This window comes from Pongo pygmaeus, chromosome X (genome assembly GCF_028885625.2).
Source record: "Pongo pygmaeus isolate AG05252 chromosome X, NHGRI_mPonPyg2-v2.0_pri, whole genome shotgun sequence".
In the NCBI taxonomy this organism is placed as follows: domain Eukaryota; kingdom Metazoa; phylum Chordata; class Mammalia; order Primates; family Hominidae; genus Pongo; species Pongo pygmaeus.
Genome location: NC_072396.2, coordinates 47,500,074 through 47,517,710, shown reverse-complemented (window position 1 = coordinate 47,517,710; position 17,637 = coordinate 47,500,074). Strand labels below are relative to the sequence as shown.

Below are 17,637 nucleotides of genomic sequence, written 5' to 3'. Positions count from 1 at the left end.
AGCCGATGCTCCCGCTAGGCGCCGGCGACCTCTGGCGTCCCCTTTAGGAAGTGCGGCGGCGGCTGCCCATGAACTGGCCCCGCGACCCCAGACTGCCTGGGCAGGTGCGCCAGGACGGGGTGAGAAGCGCAGAGAGGCAAGCGGCAGGCGGCCGGCCCGCAGACCCGAGGGCAACACCCGGCCCCGCCTGGGTGGCTCGGTTGGCCCACGGGGCGACGCGGCGTGGCGCTGCCGGGGGACGAACAGGTGCGCGGGCGGGGGGCGGTGCTTGGGGAATCCTGCGCACTGCGCGCGCCCCTCCCCCGCGCGGCCCCGGGCGCAGCCCCGGCCCGGCGCGAGTAGGAGGAGGAGCTGCGGCGGCCACGGCCACTCCGGCAGGTCCGCGGTGCTGCCAGAACCCGCCGACGGCGCGGGCTGCTAGTCCCCGCTCGGAGGAGGCGAGGGGGGCCCCGGGACCATGGAGCCTGGTGACGCGGCGCGCCCTGGCTCGGGTCGGGCTACCGGGGCGCCGCCGCCACGGCTGCTGCTGCTGCCGCTGCTGCCACTGCTGCTGGGTTGGGGGCTGCGAGTCGCGGCCGCGGCCTCGGCCTCCTCCTCTGGGGCGGCGGCCGAGGACAGCAGCGCCATGGAGGAGCTCGCTACTGAGAAGGAGGCGGAGGAGAGCCACCGGCAAGACAGCGTGAGCCTGCTCACCTTCATCCTGCTGCTCACGCTCACCATCCTCACCATCTGGCTCTTCAAGCACCGCCGGGTGCGCTTTCTGCACGAGACCGGGCTGGCCATGATCTATGGTGAGCACCCCTGTTGTACCCCCCGCCCTCCACACCCCTCGGCCGCCGCGCTCCTCCTGGCGCCGCGCGGTGCTCCCCCTTCACTTGCCAGCGTGTTCCGTTTCTTTTACGTTTCCCGCTGCGACGGTGTTGGTTCCCAAGGTCAACTGTCTGCATTTTCTGGCTCTCTGCTACCGTTAAAAGCAATTCCACCTCTATTCCACGTTTCTGCATTGGGAACCCAGGAAAATGAAAGGGACAGAGGTGGTTCCGTCTGCCCCGTTCGGTCTCTGTTGCAAACCTCTTACCCACCACCTCCCGCTCCAGTTGAGCTCGATAGGGTGTGTGTGCCTGCGTGGTGGCTGGAGGTGGGTGGCTTCCCAGGTGACCGCATCACCTCAGGGGACAGGCCACAGTAGGGAGTGGGGACGAAGTCTGAAAGTGTCTTTGCTTGGGTATGGGTTAGTGGGGCCTCTCGGACGCCACATCCATGGTCAGCCTGGGTGGGTACCCACTTCTGAGGTCCATATCCCCAGGTCTCTTAATGATAAAGTCAGAGCATGAAGTGTGGTGAAAGGTGAGCAGTGGTCCAGGACCCAGAGTGAGTGGCACCACCATGTCAGGCCTGGACGGGGAGACAGGCACGCCTCCTGCTCTTATGTCCCAAGTGGGAAGTTATACCCAGTTACTTGCTTTCTCAAACGAAGAGGAGCTTTTGTATTCCTAAGACGGTAACATGGAGTGAGTTTGAGATACATTTCCGAATGTATGAAGAGGAAAAGTCGTGGTTTTAATTCTGGAGTCAGCCATCTTTTGTTGTTAGGGGCGGGCCGATGCTACCATCCTTTTCTAGATTTAATGGTACACAGTGTGTTACATGCACAGTGGTCAGTACAAATCTCCCTTTATTACATGGATGTCAGCCATAATCTGAGTTATCCCTCTTCCTCTTCTGTGCCCCCTGCCTCCCCACTCGCCCTGCCCATGACTCCAAAGTGGAGTCAGATATTCTCTTTTTGAATGTAATTCAGTGGTGTTAAAGCCCACATTGGCATCCTCACACGAAATAGACGAGCCACTCCATGACTGTTCCCAATGGGGAAAATTTTATTTTATCACGTATACTGAGGGATTTCTTTATTCAGTTTCCATCCAGGTGCCCTGATAGAGAATGGAAAGCAGAAACCTTAACCTTTAATGTGAAAATTACCCTTGGTTCTGGGCCTTGCTTCTCATGTTTCTTGATTAGTTTTTGACAGCCGGGGCTCATGGCCACCAGGCCCCTTGCAGCCAAACCGTGTAAGGGGCAAGCGCTGTTAAGAGCCCTCCAGTTTTGATGAAGTAGTGACGTACACAGATCTTGAAACAGGACCAGGTCTAAAACTGAGTTTGGTGATTGCGAATTATAGGTCTCAACACAGACTTTGGCCTCCATCCCTGACCGTTGTTGAGCTCTGTGGTTTGTGTCAGTTGGTGATAAATGACTGACGCCAGGCCTGCAGGTAAGCTGGGAGGTTTCCTGAGAAGACAGACAGGGGGGAATTGAAGCACGTGGTCATTGCAGGTGATTGACTCCAAGCCATGATGCAAATGAAAATTGCCTTTATATAGATAACCGTGAAAATATTTTTATTTAATAGGCCCTAGACCCAGTTTTTTAAAGGACAATGTGAAATAGGAGGTAGATTTGACAGATTCGTAAATACATGCTCAAGGGATGGAAAATAAATGGGGATTTAAAAATATATTTTCTAGAGAGTACTCTGTGTTCTAAGGAGTTCAGTCACCTTTATCTTAAGGCTTAAAGACAACAGTGGAATTTTCCTTTGCTGATACGTACTTTTAAAACTCACCTCCATCTTTCAGCCATTTGGTTGCGCTACAGTGTACTGTTTTATTTTGTGAACAATCAAGTTACAAATCTAGTGTAACTGATGACTGTTCAGAAAAGGCAATATCATCTCAGCATTCCTGTGTAATTTTGTTCTATATCTTTGAGTATTAGTGTTTCTTTAAATGTATAAAGAAATTTAGTTTGTCAATATGTGATGTCTCAGGTTATGCCAAATATTGATATTTTAAGGATTGTCTGTAATTGTGAGAAAACATTTCTTCTTTCTCTCAGGTATGTTTGGTCTTCTGCTGCAAGGTCCCCCTAATCTGAATTCTAATGTCATGTGGTTAGCTGATTATTCATAATATACTGAAGACTTTTGGGATGGGGATTTTAAACTGATTTTAAAATTCAGTTTGCAAATCTTTTAAAAAATTGTCTGCATTTAAGATGTACAACATGATGTTTTGATAAACACAATGAAATGATTCAAGCAAATCTTTGAACACAAGTGAATCCAGTAAAGATTTTTCAAGACTTCTCTTTTTTAATAGTAAAAAATAAAATTTGATTTCTCTATATCAATAGAGGAAGTGAGTAATTGTCCTCTTGGCTCTGAATAAGGAATGACAAAAAGACCTAAGGAAACATTTTTAAAGTATCCACTGTGTGCTGGGAACCCAACTTAATTTCTGGAGGCAAACAATTTAACTTTTAAATGTTTATGAATGAAAGAGTTCAACTGTGAATTTCAAAACTCTTTATTTTGAGAAAAAGTTTTAAAATTAATTTCTGCCACCTTTTTGTGTTTAAGTGACACTTTAATCTGAGAGGAACAGCGTTTACATTTAAGATAAATTTATATATATATATTTATAGGTATAGTCATAAAATATCTCTGGAAGGACATGCAGTAGATGAGTAACATTGGTTTCCTTGGGGGAGAGGAACTAGATGGCTGTGAAATAGGAGTGGGAGGGAGAGGTCACCGTATAACCTTTTGTGCTTCTTGGTCTTGTAATAGCTTTTTTTTTTTTGAGACGGAGTCTCGCTCTGTCACCCAGGCTTGAGTGCAGTAGCACGATCTCGGCTCACTGCAACCTCCACCTCCCGGATTCAAGCAATTCTTCATCTCAGCCTCCCCAGTAGCTGGGATTACAGGCGCCCGCCACCATGCCCGGCTAAATTTTGTATTTTTAGTAGAGATTGGGTTTCACCATCTTGGCCAGGCTGGTCTTGAACTCATGACTTCCACCCACCTCAGCCTCCCAAAGTGCTGGGATTACAGGTGTGAGCCACCGCGCCCGGCTGTAATAGCATTTTAACATGCTCCTCAAATCACTCAATTTGACGCCTACTTCTCCCTATTTAAATCACATTATGTTATCAGTTTTCTTCATGACTTTTCAATTGTTAATTGTGCCCTTGGAGCTTTTCTGAGCCCTGTGTCTGGGATGGAGATAAAATGGGGAAAGGGGAAGAGATTTCTCTCTCTCTCTCTCCCTCCCTCCCTCTCTCACCCTCTCTTTCCCACTCCCTCTCTCCCTCTTTTTCCTTCCCTTTATTCCATTATCCTCAGAGAATAGTCGATGTTACATTAGCAGTGATGTGCACAAATAGATCCCATAATAAGTGCTTGCTTGGGTGCAGAGGACCTAAGGAAAATAAAAGACACACTGTGAATGCTTAATGTTTAAACAGAAAGGAACTCCCCCATCCACCAAGGGACACTTATAAGCATTCCTCCCTGACAGGCCAGGGCAGCTACAAGGGAAGGTAGCTACAGACCTAACTACCCAGGAAGGTTGAAAGCAGCCCCCAGACCCCACCACTGGAGCTGCAGGGCAGCGGGGCCAGGCACTTGCCTGCCACCAGTCTAACCTGTTTTGTCAGGCCAGGGAGCTCCCAGCTGTCTGTCTCTGTTATGTGATTAAGTGCCATCCTAAAGTTACTGGGCCCTACATGTCTGTGCAGCAGAAATAGAAAGTGTTTAGGGCAGGGAAAGGTGGTGTAAACAGACTGTGCCAGTTCATTGTGGTTCTCTCTCAGATGTACGGTAGTTCCACTTCCCCCATAATGTTTTTGTGACAACTGATATGGATCCAAAATAATCTGACTCTGCCATGCTAACCCACCACCTGCTTCTCGCTTCCTCCTCCTCCACCACCCCTATCACCTTTCCAAAAAGATGTTAATCAGCCCCTCTAGGTTCTATGGGTTGTGAGCTCACTGTTGCTGTGGTGGAGCTGGATTGCTAAGCACAGCCTGAGAGTGGGCTCATAGGCAAAGTCTGAAGGGGAAAAAGATGACTGTCTGCGGTAACATGAAATTAACATTTGAACCTGTAAGCAAACATTTTGGAACCATCTCCTTCCTGGTTAATCAGGAGTCCCCCCTTTTAAGAGCCCCTCACTTTGGCCCCAGTTGGGAGCAGCTTCTGTATGGTCTCACTTTGGTACCAGATAACCCTGGGTTCAAATGCTGGCCCTGTTGCTTATAAAACTGTATAGCATTGGATAAACTCTCTGAGCCTTAGCTTCCTCTTTTGGAAAATGGAGATTATGTTACCTCACAGAATTGCTGTGTTATTGAGATATTCTAAAGGGTCAAGTGCAGTGTCTGACACTTAAGCACTTGGTAAATATTAGTTCCCATTCTCATTTTAGGCTTTGTGATTCTTTGGCAGGCTTTACTACTTGAGGTTTGTTCAGTAGTGGACTGCTGTAATTTTAAAATGCATTAGGACACAGTTAGTGGAAGTGAGGAAAATTGTATATTTTGGGGTGGGCTTTTGGTTAATACCTAGAAAAAAATTTACAACACACCTACACTTTTTAAATTTTATTTATTATTATTATTATTATTTGAGACAGAGTCTCACTCTGTTGCCCAGGCTGGAGTGCAGTGGTGCGATCTCTGCTTACTGCAAGCTCCGCCTCCTGGGTTCACGCCATTCTCCTGCCTCAGCCTCCTGAGTATCTGGGACTACAGGCACCGCCACCATGCCTGGCTAATTCCTTTTTGTATTTTTAGTGGAGACGAGGTTTCACCGTGTTAGCCAGGATGGTCTCAGTCTCCTGACCTTGTGGTCCGCCCGCCTCAGCCTCCCAAAATGCTGGAATTACCGTGCCCGGCCCACACCTACCCTTTTATTCAGCATTTTCAATTCTTGGACTTTCAGAAATCTATCAGAAATACTTGTGCTAGCATGTTGCAGTATATAGACAGCAATATTTGTTGCAGTGGAAATAAATTGCAGTACTCATCAGGTGGGACTGGTTAAATTATAGCACATTCCCATTGAGGAATACTATGCAACTGATAAAAAGAGGTGTTTTGAGATGTCCTTTTAAGGCTACTGTCCACACATAGTGTTGTGGAAAAAAAACAAGGCACAGAACATCATGTATAGTATTATCCTATTTGATCTTTCAATAACTATATACTGTATATACACAAACATGATGTATGTAATTTATGTATGATATATGTGCTTTTCTGGAAGGATATGCAAGCTTTATCCTTTGGGAGCAGGATGAGTTGTTGGGAGAGAGAGAGGGGAGATGGTACTTTTCCTTTATATTCTTCTAAATGGCCTGAACGTTCTTCAATACTGACATATTACTTTTGCAATTTAAACGTTGTTTAAAAATAAAGCAAATAACTTATGTAGCAAAAAAATATTTTATAAATAGAAGATTGTACTATGTGGTTACATAGCATTTTCCTTGGATTGTCAAAATGTTCTTTATAAAGCGGTCTCTGGATATAAAGAATACTTTTACTTATTATTTGAAAGTTATAAATGGAAGTAAAATGTTTGTATCTTAAAAAATAGAAAAATGACATTTACTAAAAGCATTTCTTAGAATATTAAAAAGTTAACCTTTGTGGAATGCTGTAATTAGAAAAATCACAATTTTTCAACCTCTAGTGATAGTTTATTTAGACAAGGGTTTTCAATGAATTCCAGAATCCTAGGTGAAAGGTTATTGGGGAACATGGTACTTGCAAAGTACTGTCACCCCACAGGTTACTTGCCTGTTGCAAAGAAAAGAAGGTACCTTTACAGTGAAGAGGTCTGGCAGTCACCATCTTATAAGCAAGTCATCAAATGTATCCTTGCTCATTGTGGGACTATCTAGTATCATGGTATACAGGAAGTGTACAGCTTTACCCATGTAGTATCCTTCCTGTATGTGTTTAATCTGAATCAAATCAAGGACTTAGGCACATCTTCCAGTTTCCAGGAAATGCACAGGATAGAGAAACAAGTTATAAAACACTATGAGAAAACAATCAGATAAATCCAATATATGGGATGATCTGTAAGACAGTTGCCCCAGACTCTTCAAAAAGTCAACGTCAAAGGAAACAAAAAGGCAGGGTGAGTGTTCTAGATTAAGGGAGATCAAAGAGACTAAATGTAGTACGAGAAACTTGATTGGCTCCTAGTTCATGAAAATGAATTATAAAAGATGTTTTGGGGATAGGTAGGGATATTTGAATGTAGACTAGGTATTAGATGATATTAAAGAATTACTATTATTTTTTGTAGGTGTGATAATTGAGGTTATGCAGGAGAATGTACTCATTCTTTGGAGATGCAAGCTGAAGTATTCAGGGGTGAAGTATATGAATCCTAATATATGCAACTTTCAAAAAGTTCAGTAAAAAAAATACATACCACCTATATAGAGAAAACAAATATTGCAGCCTACTAGCTAACTGATAAATCTAGGTGCCTAGTGAAAGGGTATGCTTTATACTCTTCTTTCAACTTTTCTGTATGTTTTGACATTGTCATTAAGATGAAAGATTGGAAAAGAAGTTAATCCCCCTCTTAGCTTGCAACCTATTAACTTCCCTGCCTGGAAGATTGTACAGGTGAGGCTGTACACGTCCTGTCTGTTACTCTCATTAAACTCTTTCTAGCACTGATTAACACTGTTTGACATTAGTTTACCTGAGGTGATGTTAGGCTTACGTGACTTGAGAATCAGTAACTTCTTTCTTCTTTTTTTTTTGAGACAAGGTCTCACTGTGTCATGCAGGCTGGAGTGCAGTGGTGTAATCTCAGCTCACTGTAGCCTGGACTTCCTGGGCTCAAGTGATCCTCCCACCTCAGCCTCCTGAGTAGCTGGGACTACAGGTGCTCACCACTACGCCTGGCTAATTTTTTGGTATTTTTTGTAGAGACAGGGTTTTGCCATGTTGCCCAGGCTGATTTCGAACTCCTGCGCTCAAGCCATCCACCTGCCTCGGCTTCCTAAAATGCTGAGATTACAGGCATGAGCTGCTGCACCTGGCCAGTAACTTCTTTTTCATTTCACTTTTTGTTTGATTCTTAAGTTCATGTATTTTTTAAATTGCCTCTGTTTAACATACAAGAGAATATGTGTTAGGAGAATTTTCTCTTTTAGTTAAAGCATGCTACCTGGCTTTTAATCAATATGAGTATTTATATTAGAGTAATACTAGATGTTAAAACAAGCCAACCCCAAATCTCAGTGACTTAACATAGGAGAAATTTGTTTTTCACTCATGTAATGGACCAGTGCAAGGGACTGGCAGGTGGCTGTCTCTACGTTGTGATTCAGGGACCAGATGCCTTCCATCTTGTGGCTTCCCCATCCCATATGGCCTTGGAATCCTCCTCCTCCAGTTGATGAATGAAGCAAGGAAATGAAGATCATATGGGGAAGACTTATGTGCTAAGCCTGGAAATGTTCTGCATCACTTTGCCCACTTCTGTTGGACAGAACTTGGTTACAAGGCCACATCTAACTGGAAGGGAGCCAGGGAAACAGTCTAGTTGGAAGAAGAGGAACAGGTTTGGAAAGCAGCTAGCCAATCTCTGTTGCAGTATTTGATGAGTACTTTGTTATACATAATCCAGAAAAGAGAAGTAATAGGATTTGCATGTGATTTGTGTGTACCACAGTTTACATACAAATGTAAAGGACACTGAAGGACATCTTGGTTGCTTCCAAGTTTGGGCAATTATGAATAAGAATATTTAAGTTTTCACCCTTCAAAAACATTCACTATGTTGTTTCCAATAAAATAATAGTAGAAAAAAATAGTAACTGTTTATTGAGCACCTGTTAGAGTAGTCTGTCACTGTGTTAAGTACTTTGCATACGTTAAGCCATTTAACCTTCACATCAAATGTATGAAGATCAGGCTGGGTGTGGTGGCTCATGCCTGTAATTCTAGCACTTTGGGAGGCCGAGGCGGGAGGATTGCTTGAGCCCAGGAGTTCAAGACCAGCCTGGGCAACATGGCAAAACCCTGTCTCTATTAAAAATATAAAAATTAGCTGGGCATGGTGGCATGTCCCTGGAGTCTCAGCTACTTGGGAGGCTGAGGCTGATGGAGGATTGCTTGAGCCTGGGAGGTCAAGGCTGCAGTGAGCCGTCATTGCAGCAATGCACTCCAGTTTGGGCAATAGAGTGAGACCCTGTCTCCAAAAAATAAAAATGTTTGAAGATCCTAATATTGGTCCCATTTTCCCAGGTGAAGAAATTGAAACCTAGGTCAAGTACCTCCTTTGTTTAAGGTCACATGTTTGAAATTGGGAAATTGGGATCTATTAAAGGATGAACTCAATATAGCTGAGGATGTATTTGGCCAGGATAGAGCAGAACCTGAATCCCGCCCCGTTACCACTTCCTAGGAGGTCTCTGAGGGAAATCTATGCCCAGAGTAGAAAACAAAGCAAAGTTGACCCTTTTTTTTTCTTTTTTCTTTTTGAGACAGAGTCTTGCTGTGTCCCCCAGGCTGGAGTGTAGTGGCACGGTCTCTGCTCACTGCAACCTCCGCCTCCCGGGTTCAAGCGATTCTCCTACCTCAGCCTCCCGACTAGCTGGGATTACAGGCATGCTCCACCACGCCCGGCTAATTTTTGTACTTTTAGTAGAGACAGAGTTTCACAATATTGGCCAGGCTGGTCTCAAACTCCTGACCTCAAGTGATCTGTCCACCTCGGCCTCCCAAAGTGCTGGGATTACAGGTGTCACTACTGTGCCTGACCCAAAGTTGACTCTTTTATGTTAGCCAAGACTTTCGCCCTCAAGCTCCAGTGTAGAACAGTGAGGAATGAGGCAGGATGAGAAGGAAAACTTAGTTTTCCTATGCTAGATCAGCCTGGGGGCCTTGGATCCAAGTAGGAGCAAAATGCCTGCTCCTTTCAACCCAAAGGTCACACTCCAGGTGTTATTCCATTGGTATGACAGAAGGCTACCAGTGTTTTAGGGGAAAAAATGTTAAGAGCTGTTCAGAGTGGCAGCACCAGGCCTTCCTACATGAGAGTAGTTGCTTGAAAGCATTCTCATCTCTAGACCTCACTATCACAGAGGTGGGGAGGCAGATAGGGCTGGGTCTGTGCAGTTCTCATGTCTCTCCACTCTATGCTAGTTGTGATGGGCATATCAGAATCTTCTGGAGAACTTTTCCAAAATGCATTAGAATGTAAGCCCTGGGCAGACAGAGATATCTATCTTTTGTTTGTGCTGTCTCCCCAGACCCTAGAACAGTGCCTGACACCTAGTAGATGCTCCAGAAGTGTTTGTTTAATGCATTCTATTTTGTCTATCAAAAAATAAGATGCTGTAACACTACCTAGCGTTAAAGGTCCTTCCTTCAAGTTCTTCCCTCCCCTCCTCCTTCGAGTTCTTATGCCTCAGCTTCACACTGACAGTGAAGTTTCTGAGAAGGAAACCTTTGTGTGTGAAAACATTTGCCTGAATTGCAGCAGACTTTTTAAGGAAGGAGGATGAAGGAATAAATGAGTATACAAATAATGTGTGTTTGCAGAAAAGTATGTGTTTGGCTGATAAGTCACGTGGTAGTTGTTTATTTTTTTCTTTTGGTAAAATATATGTAACATAAAATTTGCCGTTTTAACCATTTTTAACTGTATAATTTAATAACATTTATAATATTCACAAAGTTTTATGGCTATCTTCACTATTTCCAAAGATTTTTTATTGCCCCAAACAGAAACTCTTCCAGTTAAGTAGTAACTCCCCATCCCCTCCTCCTTCTAGCCCCTAATAGCCTCTAATCTACCTTCTGACTTTATGAATTTGCCTATTCTAGATCATTCATATAAGTGAATTCATATAATATTTGTCCTTTGTGTCTGGCTTATTTCATTTGGCATAATGTTTTCAAGGTTCGTCCATGTTGTGTAGTGCATATATGAACTTCATTCCTTTCTGTGGCTGAATAATACTGCAGTGTGTGTGTGTGTACACGCACGCACACACACACACTCTACATTTATCTATTCATCAGTTAGTGGACACTCGGGTTATTTCCACCTTTTGAATAATGCTACTATGAACACTCACATAGAGGTATGTGTTAGAGTCCCTGTTTTGTTTTGTTTTCCTTCCTTCCTTTCTTTCTTTCTTTTTTTTTTTTTTTTTTTTTTTTTTGGACAGAGTTTCGCTCTTGGTTGCCCAGGCTGGAGTGCAATGGCGCAATCTCGGCTCACTGCAACTTCTGCCTCCCAGGTTCAAGCAATTCTCCTGCCTCATCCTCCCAAGTAGCTGGGATTACAGGCATGTGCCACCACGCCCCGCTAATTTTGTATTTTTAGTAGAGATGGGGTTTCATCATGTTGGTCAGGCTGGTCTCGAACTCCTGACTTCAGGTGATTCACCCACCTTGGCCTCCCAAAGTGCTGGGATTACAGGCATGAGCCACTGTACCCGGCCATTTGTTTTCATTCCTTTTGGCTGTATACCTAGGAGTGGAATTGCTAGGTCATATGGTAATTCTAAGTTTGACTTTTTGAGGAACCACCAAACTGTTTTCCACAGTAGCTGTACCATTTTGTATTCCCACTACAATGCACAAAGATTCTAATTTGTCCACATCCTCTCCAACACTTGTTATTTTCCATTAAAAAAAAAAATGATAGCCACCCTAGTAGGTGTGAAGTGGTATCTCGTTGTGGCTTTGATTTGTATTTCCCTGATGACTTATTTGTATTTCCCTTTCATGTACTTATTGGCTATCTGTATATGTTATTGGGAGAAATGTCTATTCAAATTCTTTGCCATTTCTAATCAGGTTTTTTTGGTCTTTGAGTTATAGGAATTCTTTATATATTCTGAATATTAATCTCTGCCTCTTTCCATTATATTGTCATTGTCAAAGAGCAGATATTTATATATTGTGTGTTCATTAACATAGGTTTATAATTTTTTTGCATTTGCTTTTTTAATCATGTAGGAAAAATGAGGAGTTTGAAACCCAAATTGTTATGTTCACCTGTTTTTTTAAAACAATATTATTTCGTTTATAAACGAATTATTTCATGTTGCTTTATTTTGAAACAGTTTAAAAATTGATGCATAATAGACGTACATAGTTTTGAGGTATGTTATAATTTAATAAATTCGTATAATTTGTAAAGATTAAATCAGTATATTTGAGATGCCCATCACCTTAAATATTTGTCTTTTCTATATGCTAGAAACATTTGCATTATTCCCTTCTAGCTATTTCAAAATGTACAGAGATTATTGTAAACTGTAGTCACCCTACTGATCTACCAAACACTAGATTTTGTTTCTTCCACCAAACTGTATATGTGTACTCATTAATCACTTTCTCTTCGTCCCTCCTCCCTACCCTTCCTGGCCTCTGGTAACAACTGGTCTACTCTTTATCTTCATAAAATCCACTTCTCTAGCCCCCACATATGAGTGAGAGCATGTGATAGTTATCTTTCTGTGCCTGGCTTATTTCGCTTAACATAATGACCTCCAGTTCCATCCATCCTACGGTGAGCAAGAGGATTTCATTCTTTTTTATGGCTGAATAATATTCCATTGTGTGTATATACCGCATTTTCTTTATTCACTCATCCATTAATGGGCACTTAGATTGATTCCATATTTTGGTTATTGTGAACAATGCTGCAACAAACACAGGAGTGCACATGTTTCTTTATTATATTGATTTCCTTTGTTTTGGGTATATACCCAGTAAGTGGAATTGCTAGATCATGTGGTCATTCTAGTTTTAGTTCTTGAGGAACCTCCAAACTGTTCTCCATAGTGATTGTACTAATATACATTCCCACCAACAGTGTATGAGGGTTCCCCTTTCTCCACATCCTTGTTGTCATCTGTTGTTGCCTGTCTTCTTGATAAAAGCCATCTTAACTGGGGTGAGATGATATAAAATTGTAGTTTTTATTTGCATTCCTCTGATGATTAGTGATGTTGAGCATTTTTTCATATGCTGGTTGGCCATTTATATGTCTTCTTTTGAGAAATGTTTATTTAAATCTTTTGCTCATTTTTAATAGGATTTTTTTTTTTTTTGCTGTTAAGTTGTTTGAGCTCCTTGTATGTTCTGGTTATTAATCTGTTGTTGGATGGATAGTTTGCAATTATTTTCTCCCATTCTGTGCATTGTTTTTTGTTTGTTTGTTTGTTTGTTTTGAGATGGTGTCTCGCTCTGTCGCCCAGCCTGGAGTGCAGTGGCACCGTCTCTGCTTACTGCAACCTCTGCCTCCCGGGTTCAAGTGATTTTCCTGCCTCAGCCTCCCGAGTAGCTGGGATTACAGGTGCCCACCACCACGCCCAACTAATTTTTTTTTGTATTTTCAGTAGAAATGGGGTTTTGCATGTTGACCAGGCTGGTCTCAAACTCCTGACCTCAAGAGATCTGCCCACCTTGGCCTCCCGAAGTGCTGGGATTACAGGCGTGAGCCACTGTGCCAGACCTGTTTTTTTTTCTTGATTGTTTCCTTTGCTGTTGGGCCCCTGTGGTACATTTTTCATTTAAGTTACTGTACTTTTTGGCTTCAGAATTCTAATGCTTCTTTTTTATAATTTCTGTCTCTTTACTGATATTCTTATTTTGTTCATACATTGTTTTCCTGGCTTCCTTTATTTATTTGTCCGTGGTTTCCTTTAGTTTTTTTTTTTTTAATAGAGACAGGGTCTCTGTCACCCAGGCTGGTGGAGTACAGTGGTGTAATTGCAGCTCACTATAACCTTGAACTCCTGGGCTCAAGTGATCCTTCTGCCTCAGTTTCCCAAGTAGATAGGACTACAGGCACATACCACCATGTTTGGCTAATTTTAAAAATTTTTTTATAGAGACAAGTGCTTACTATGTTGCCTAGGCTGGTCTTGAACTCCTGGCCTTAAGCAATCCTCCTGCCTCAGCCTACCAAAGTATTGGGATTACAGGCGTGAGCCACTGCCTTTCATTCATTAAGCATATTTAAGACAGCTGATTTAAAGTTTTCATCTCATATATCCAGTGTCTCAGCCTCCTCAGGGATAGTTTCTATCAATTTTTTTCTTTTGAATGGCCCATACTTTTCCTCCCAGGTAGCTGCAGGGTGTTTTTGTTTGTTTGTTTGTTTGGCCTACCTTACAACATTTTTCAAGCAATGCTTGCTGCTTGTCTGCTATGAGTGGGCTCCAAGTTAGGCGAAATGGAGATGAGAACTTCAAGTCATTCCTTTGGGTAGTCTTCAGACAGGTTAGAACAAACACAAAAAAATTGCAAACAAGGCGTGCTCTGCTCCATCTGGAACCAGGAACCAGGGGATATTGGCTGCTATGTTCAAGACCACTGCTGAACTGGTGAGGGGGTGGGACAAGGGCAAGCAAAATGCCACACAGCCTTCCTACCATTTTAAAGTTGCCTTGTTCTTGAGTCATTGTTCACTTGGTTGCTGTCTTCTAGAATTCTGACAAAATTGGCTCTGACAGCTTCTGCTTGTTTTTCCATGTTTCTGTGGAGGGATGGGAGTTTGGAGCTGTCTACTCTGCTATTTTGGTACACAGCCTTCCTACCATTTTAAAGTTGCCTTGTTCTTGACTCATTGTTCACTTGGTTGCTGTAAACCTTTGACTCTTTTCTAGAATTCTGACAAAATTGGCTCTGACAGCTTCTGCTTGTTTTTCAGTGTTTCTGTGGAGGGATGGGAGTTTGGAGCTGTCTACTCTGCTATTTTGCTAATGCTCTTTACCACATGGTATTTTTAAAAAATTAAGATTCTGTATATCTTCAGAGACACTGCAACCTTTGGGGAAGAACAGTGTTAAGCGCTATGTTTTGTTAAACTTGTTTAACATGTTACTGAGATAGTAAATGTCCCAGAGGTAGTCTTTCAAATTGTATCGTAGGCTCTTATCACATATTTTCACTGAGAAGCTAGAAATCAAGAAACATCTGACTAGTGTGTAACTTCAGGTTCATAGTCAACAAATTTTCTCCTTTTACTTCTTCATATCTACCCCTAAAACTTATTTTAGGTAAAGACACATTTACTTCAAATTGTCTTGGGTTATTAAAAGGATTGATTCTCAGATTACTTTTGTTGAGTGTAGAGTGTAGCAGACTCCGGTTACCTCCCAATATCCATTGTTCCTTTCATTGTTCCAATAGAACCCTGTTCTAATTAGCTCAGCATATTGCTGTGCAATAAGAAAACTACATTTCCTGGCCTCTCTTGCAGCTGGGTGTAGTTATGTGATCAAGTTCTGGCCAAAGGTAGGAGGAGAAGTATGTGGGATTTATGCAAAGTATTCTTAAAGGAAAGGGGCATGCCCCTCTTCTACCATGCCTTCTGTCTGTTTCCTGGAATGTGGATGTAATGGCTAGAGCTCCAGCAGCTGTATTTGGTCAAGAGGTAACTGTGGGAATGGAGAACACTTCTGGCAATACAATAAAATAGATGAAGCCGTAGTCTCTGATAGCATAGAGCTGCCATGCCAGGCTTGGACTGAATACTTATATATTTCTTATAAGTAAGAGAGAAATGGGTTTTTGTTATTTGCTGCCGAAGCTGAATGTAACTTTTACATCAGGCACTGAGTTGCACTTGGAACTTGGGTGTGACATACAGGGCTGTTTTGAGGACTTGGTGCAGATGTTCATACCTATGATGAATGTGGCACTGCTTGGGATTCTAGGGGAGGCCAAAGAATAGACAGTACAGGGCCAGAGGAAGGATTTGAGGAAAAGATTCAGATTTAAAGTGTCGCTTATATTTGGGAACTTTTGGGCATCTAACAACTACCCACGCATTTGATGATGTGCCAGAAAGACTCACACGATCCAGAGACAGTTGTATTAAAGCCATGACTTATTACAGTGAAAACATACACAGCAAGATCAGCAGGAGAAAAAGACATAATGGGTAGAGCCTGAAAGAGTAAATCTGAGCTTCCTAAGTTCTCCCTTAGGAGGTTGGGGGTGGGGCTGCATAGAACAAACTTTTTCCGCCTGCAATTAAATGTAGCAGCACATATGCAGTGTTTCTGTTTAGGGAAGCTTGCTTAAGACACAGGCTTTTCTGTATTGAGGGCTGATCAGGCCTGTTATTGAAATTTCTGAGTTCCAGAAGGAAAGCAGGTGTTCACCATAAATCACATTTGCAAAAGCAATTTAGCCTGGCTGGTACAGCAGAATTCAGTGTTCCAGGCACACAAAACAACCTTATCAATTAGTAGCATAGGGAATATCTCACAGGCCAAGTTCCCAGGACCTATTGGAATATGAGGTCATGCAGGCAGGCCCTCCTAGAGATAGCAACATCAGGCCTGTTATATTCACTTTTTCCTGCAGAGTAATACGTGGTGTCAACTGGCTGTTAGCTTTTTGTGTTCTTGAGGCTTCCTCAGTTTCATCCACACTCTTATTTTTTTCATCATTACTTTTTTAGACTCTAATTTTTTTTTGATATGGGGTCTCACTGTGTCACCCAGGCTGGAGTGCAGTGGCATGGTCACAGCTCACTGCAGCCTCACACTCCTGGATTCAAGTGATCCTCTTGCCTCAGCCTCCTGAGTAGTTGGGACTACAGGTGTATGCCACCATGCCCGGCTAATTTTTAAAAACTTTTTGTAGAGATAGGATCTCACTATGTTGCCCAGGCTGGTTTTGAATGCCTGGGCTCAAGTGATCCTCCCACCTTGGCCTCCCAATGTGTTGGGATTGTAGGCATGAGCCACAACACCTGGTCAGATTTATTAATTTAATTTTTAACATTATCACAAGTAAAATTGACTTTACTTTTGATATACAGTTTTATGAATTTTAACATATAGATAGATAGATAGATATGTGTAACTACCACCACAACCAAGATGAAGACTTGTTCTAGTGCTCTAAAAAACTCCTTTGTACTACCACATCACTTGGGCAACCACTGATCTAGTCTCCATCACTGTAATTTTGTCTTTTCAAATATGTCATATAAATGGAATTGTACAGTATGTAACATTTTGGGGCTAGCCTTTTCACTCTTCATAATGCCTTTGAGATTCACCCTTGTTGTTGCATGTATCTATAATTAGGTCTTTTTTTTTTTTTTTTTTTTTGCTCTGTGGGATTCCATTTTATGAATGTATCACAGTTTATTTGCCAGTTGAGGAACACTAGGCTTGTTTCAAGTTTTTGATAATTATGAATAGGGCTGCTATAAACATTACTGTACAGGTTTTTGTATGAATGTAAGTTTTTATTTTTCTATGGTAAACACCCAGGAATGGGATTGCTGGGTCAGAGGGTAGGCATATGTTTAACTTTATAAGAAACCTGCCGAACTGTTTTCTGGAGCAACTGTACATTCCATCTAGCAACATGTAGGAGTTAAGTGCTCCACATTCTCTTTAGAACTCGGTATTGTTAGCATTTTTAATTTTAGCTATTCTAATAGATGAATAGTGGTATCTCACTGTGGTTTTAATTTGTATTTCCCTAATGTTGAATATATTTTCATGTTCTTATTTGTCATTTATATATTCTTTTTGGTGAAATGACTGAGTCTTTTGCCCATTTTTAAATTGTACTGTTGTTTTTCTTTGGAGTTTCGAGTGTTCTTTATATACTTTGATGGAAGTACTTCATTAGATGTGTAATTTGCAAATATTCTCTCCTAGCTTTTGAGGTTTTTTTCTTTTCAGTATCTTAACCATATCTTTTGGAGAGCAAAACTTTTAAATTTTGATGCAGTCCAATTTATCAACTTTTATTTATCATGCT

General features: G+C 42.2%; 1 protein-coding gene across 5 annotated transcripts in view; it reads left to right on the top strand.

The window, feature by feature from the left end:
* The first annotated feature begins 306 nt into the window (after positions 1-306).
* Positions 307-17,637, top strand: part of SLC9A7 (solute carrier family 9 member A7) — a 167,426-nt gene continuing 150,095 nt past the window's right edge. For 4 of the 5 annotated variants that reach the window (XM_054470986.2, XM_054470985.2, XM_054470984.2 and 1 more), the window contains exon 1: positions 342-791. In XM_054470986.2, coding sequence (XP_054326961.1) covers positions 458-791 — 334 coding nt within the window. In that variant the 5' untranslated portion in view covers positions 342-457. Of the gene's footprint in view, positions 792-17,637 lie in introns of all 5 variants that reach the window. The other variant, XM_054470982.2, reaches the window with a different exon arrangement.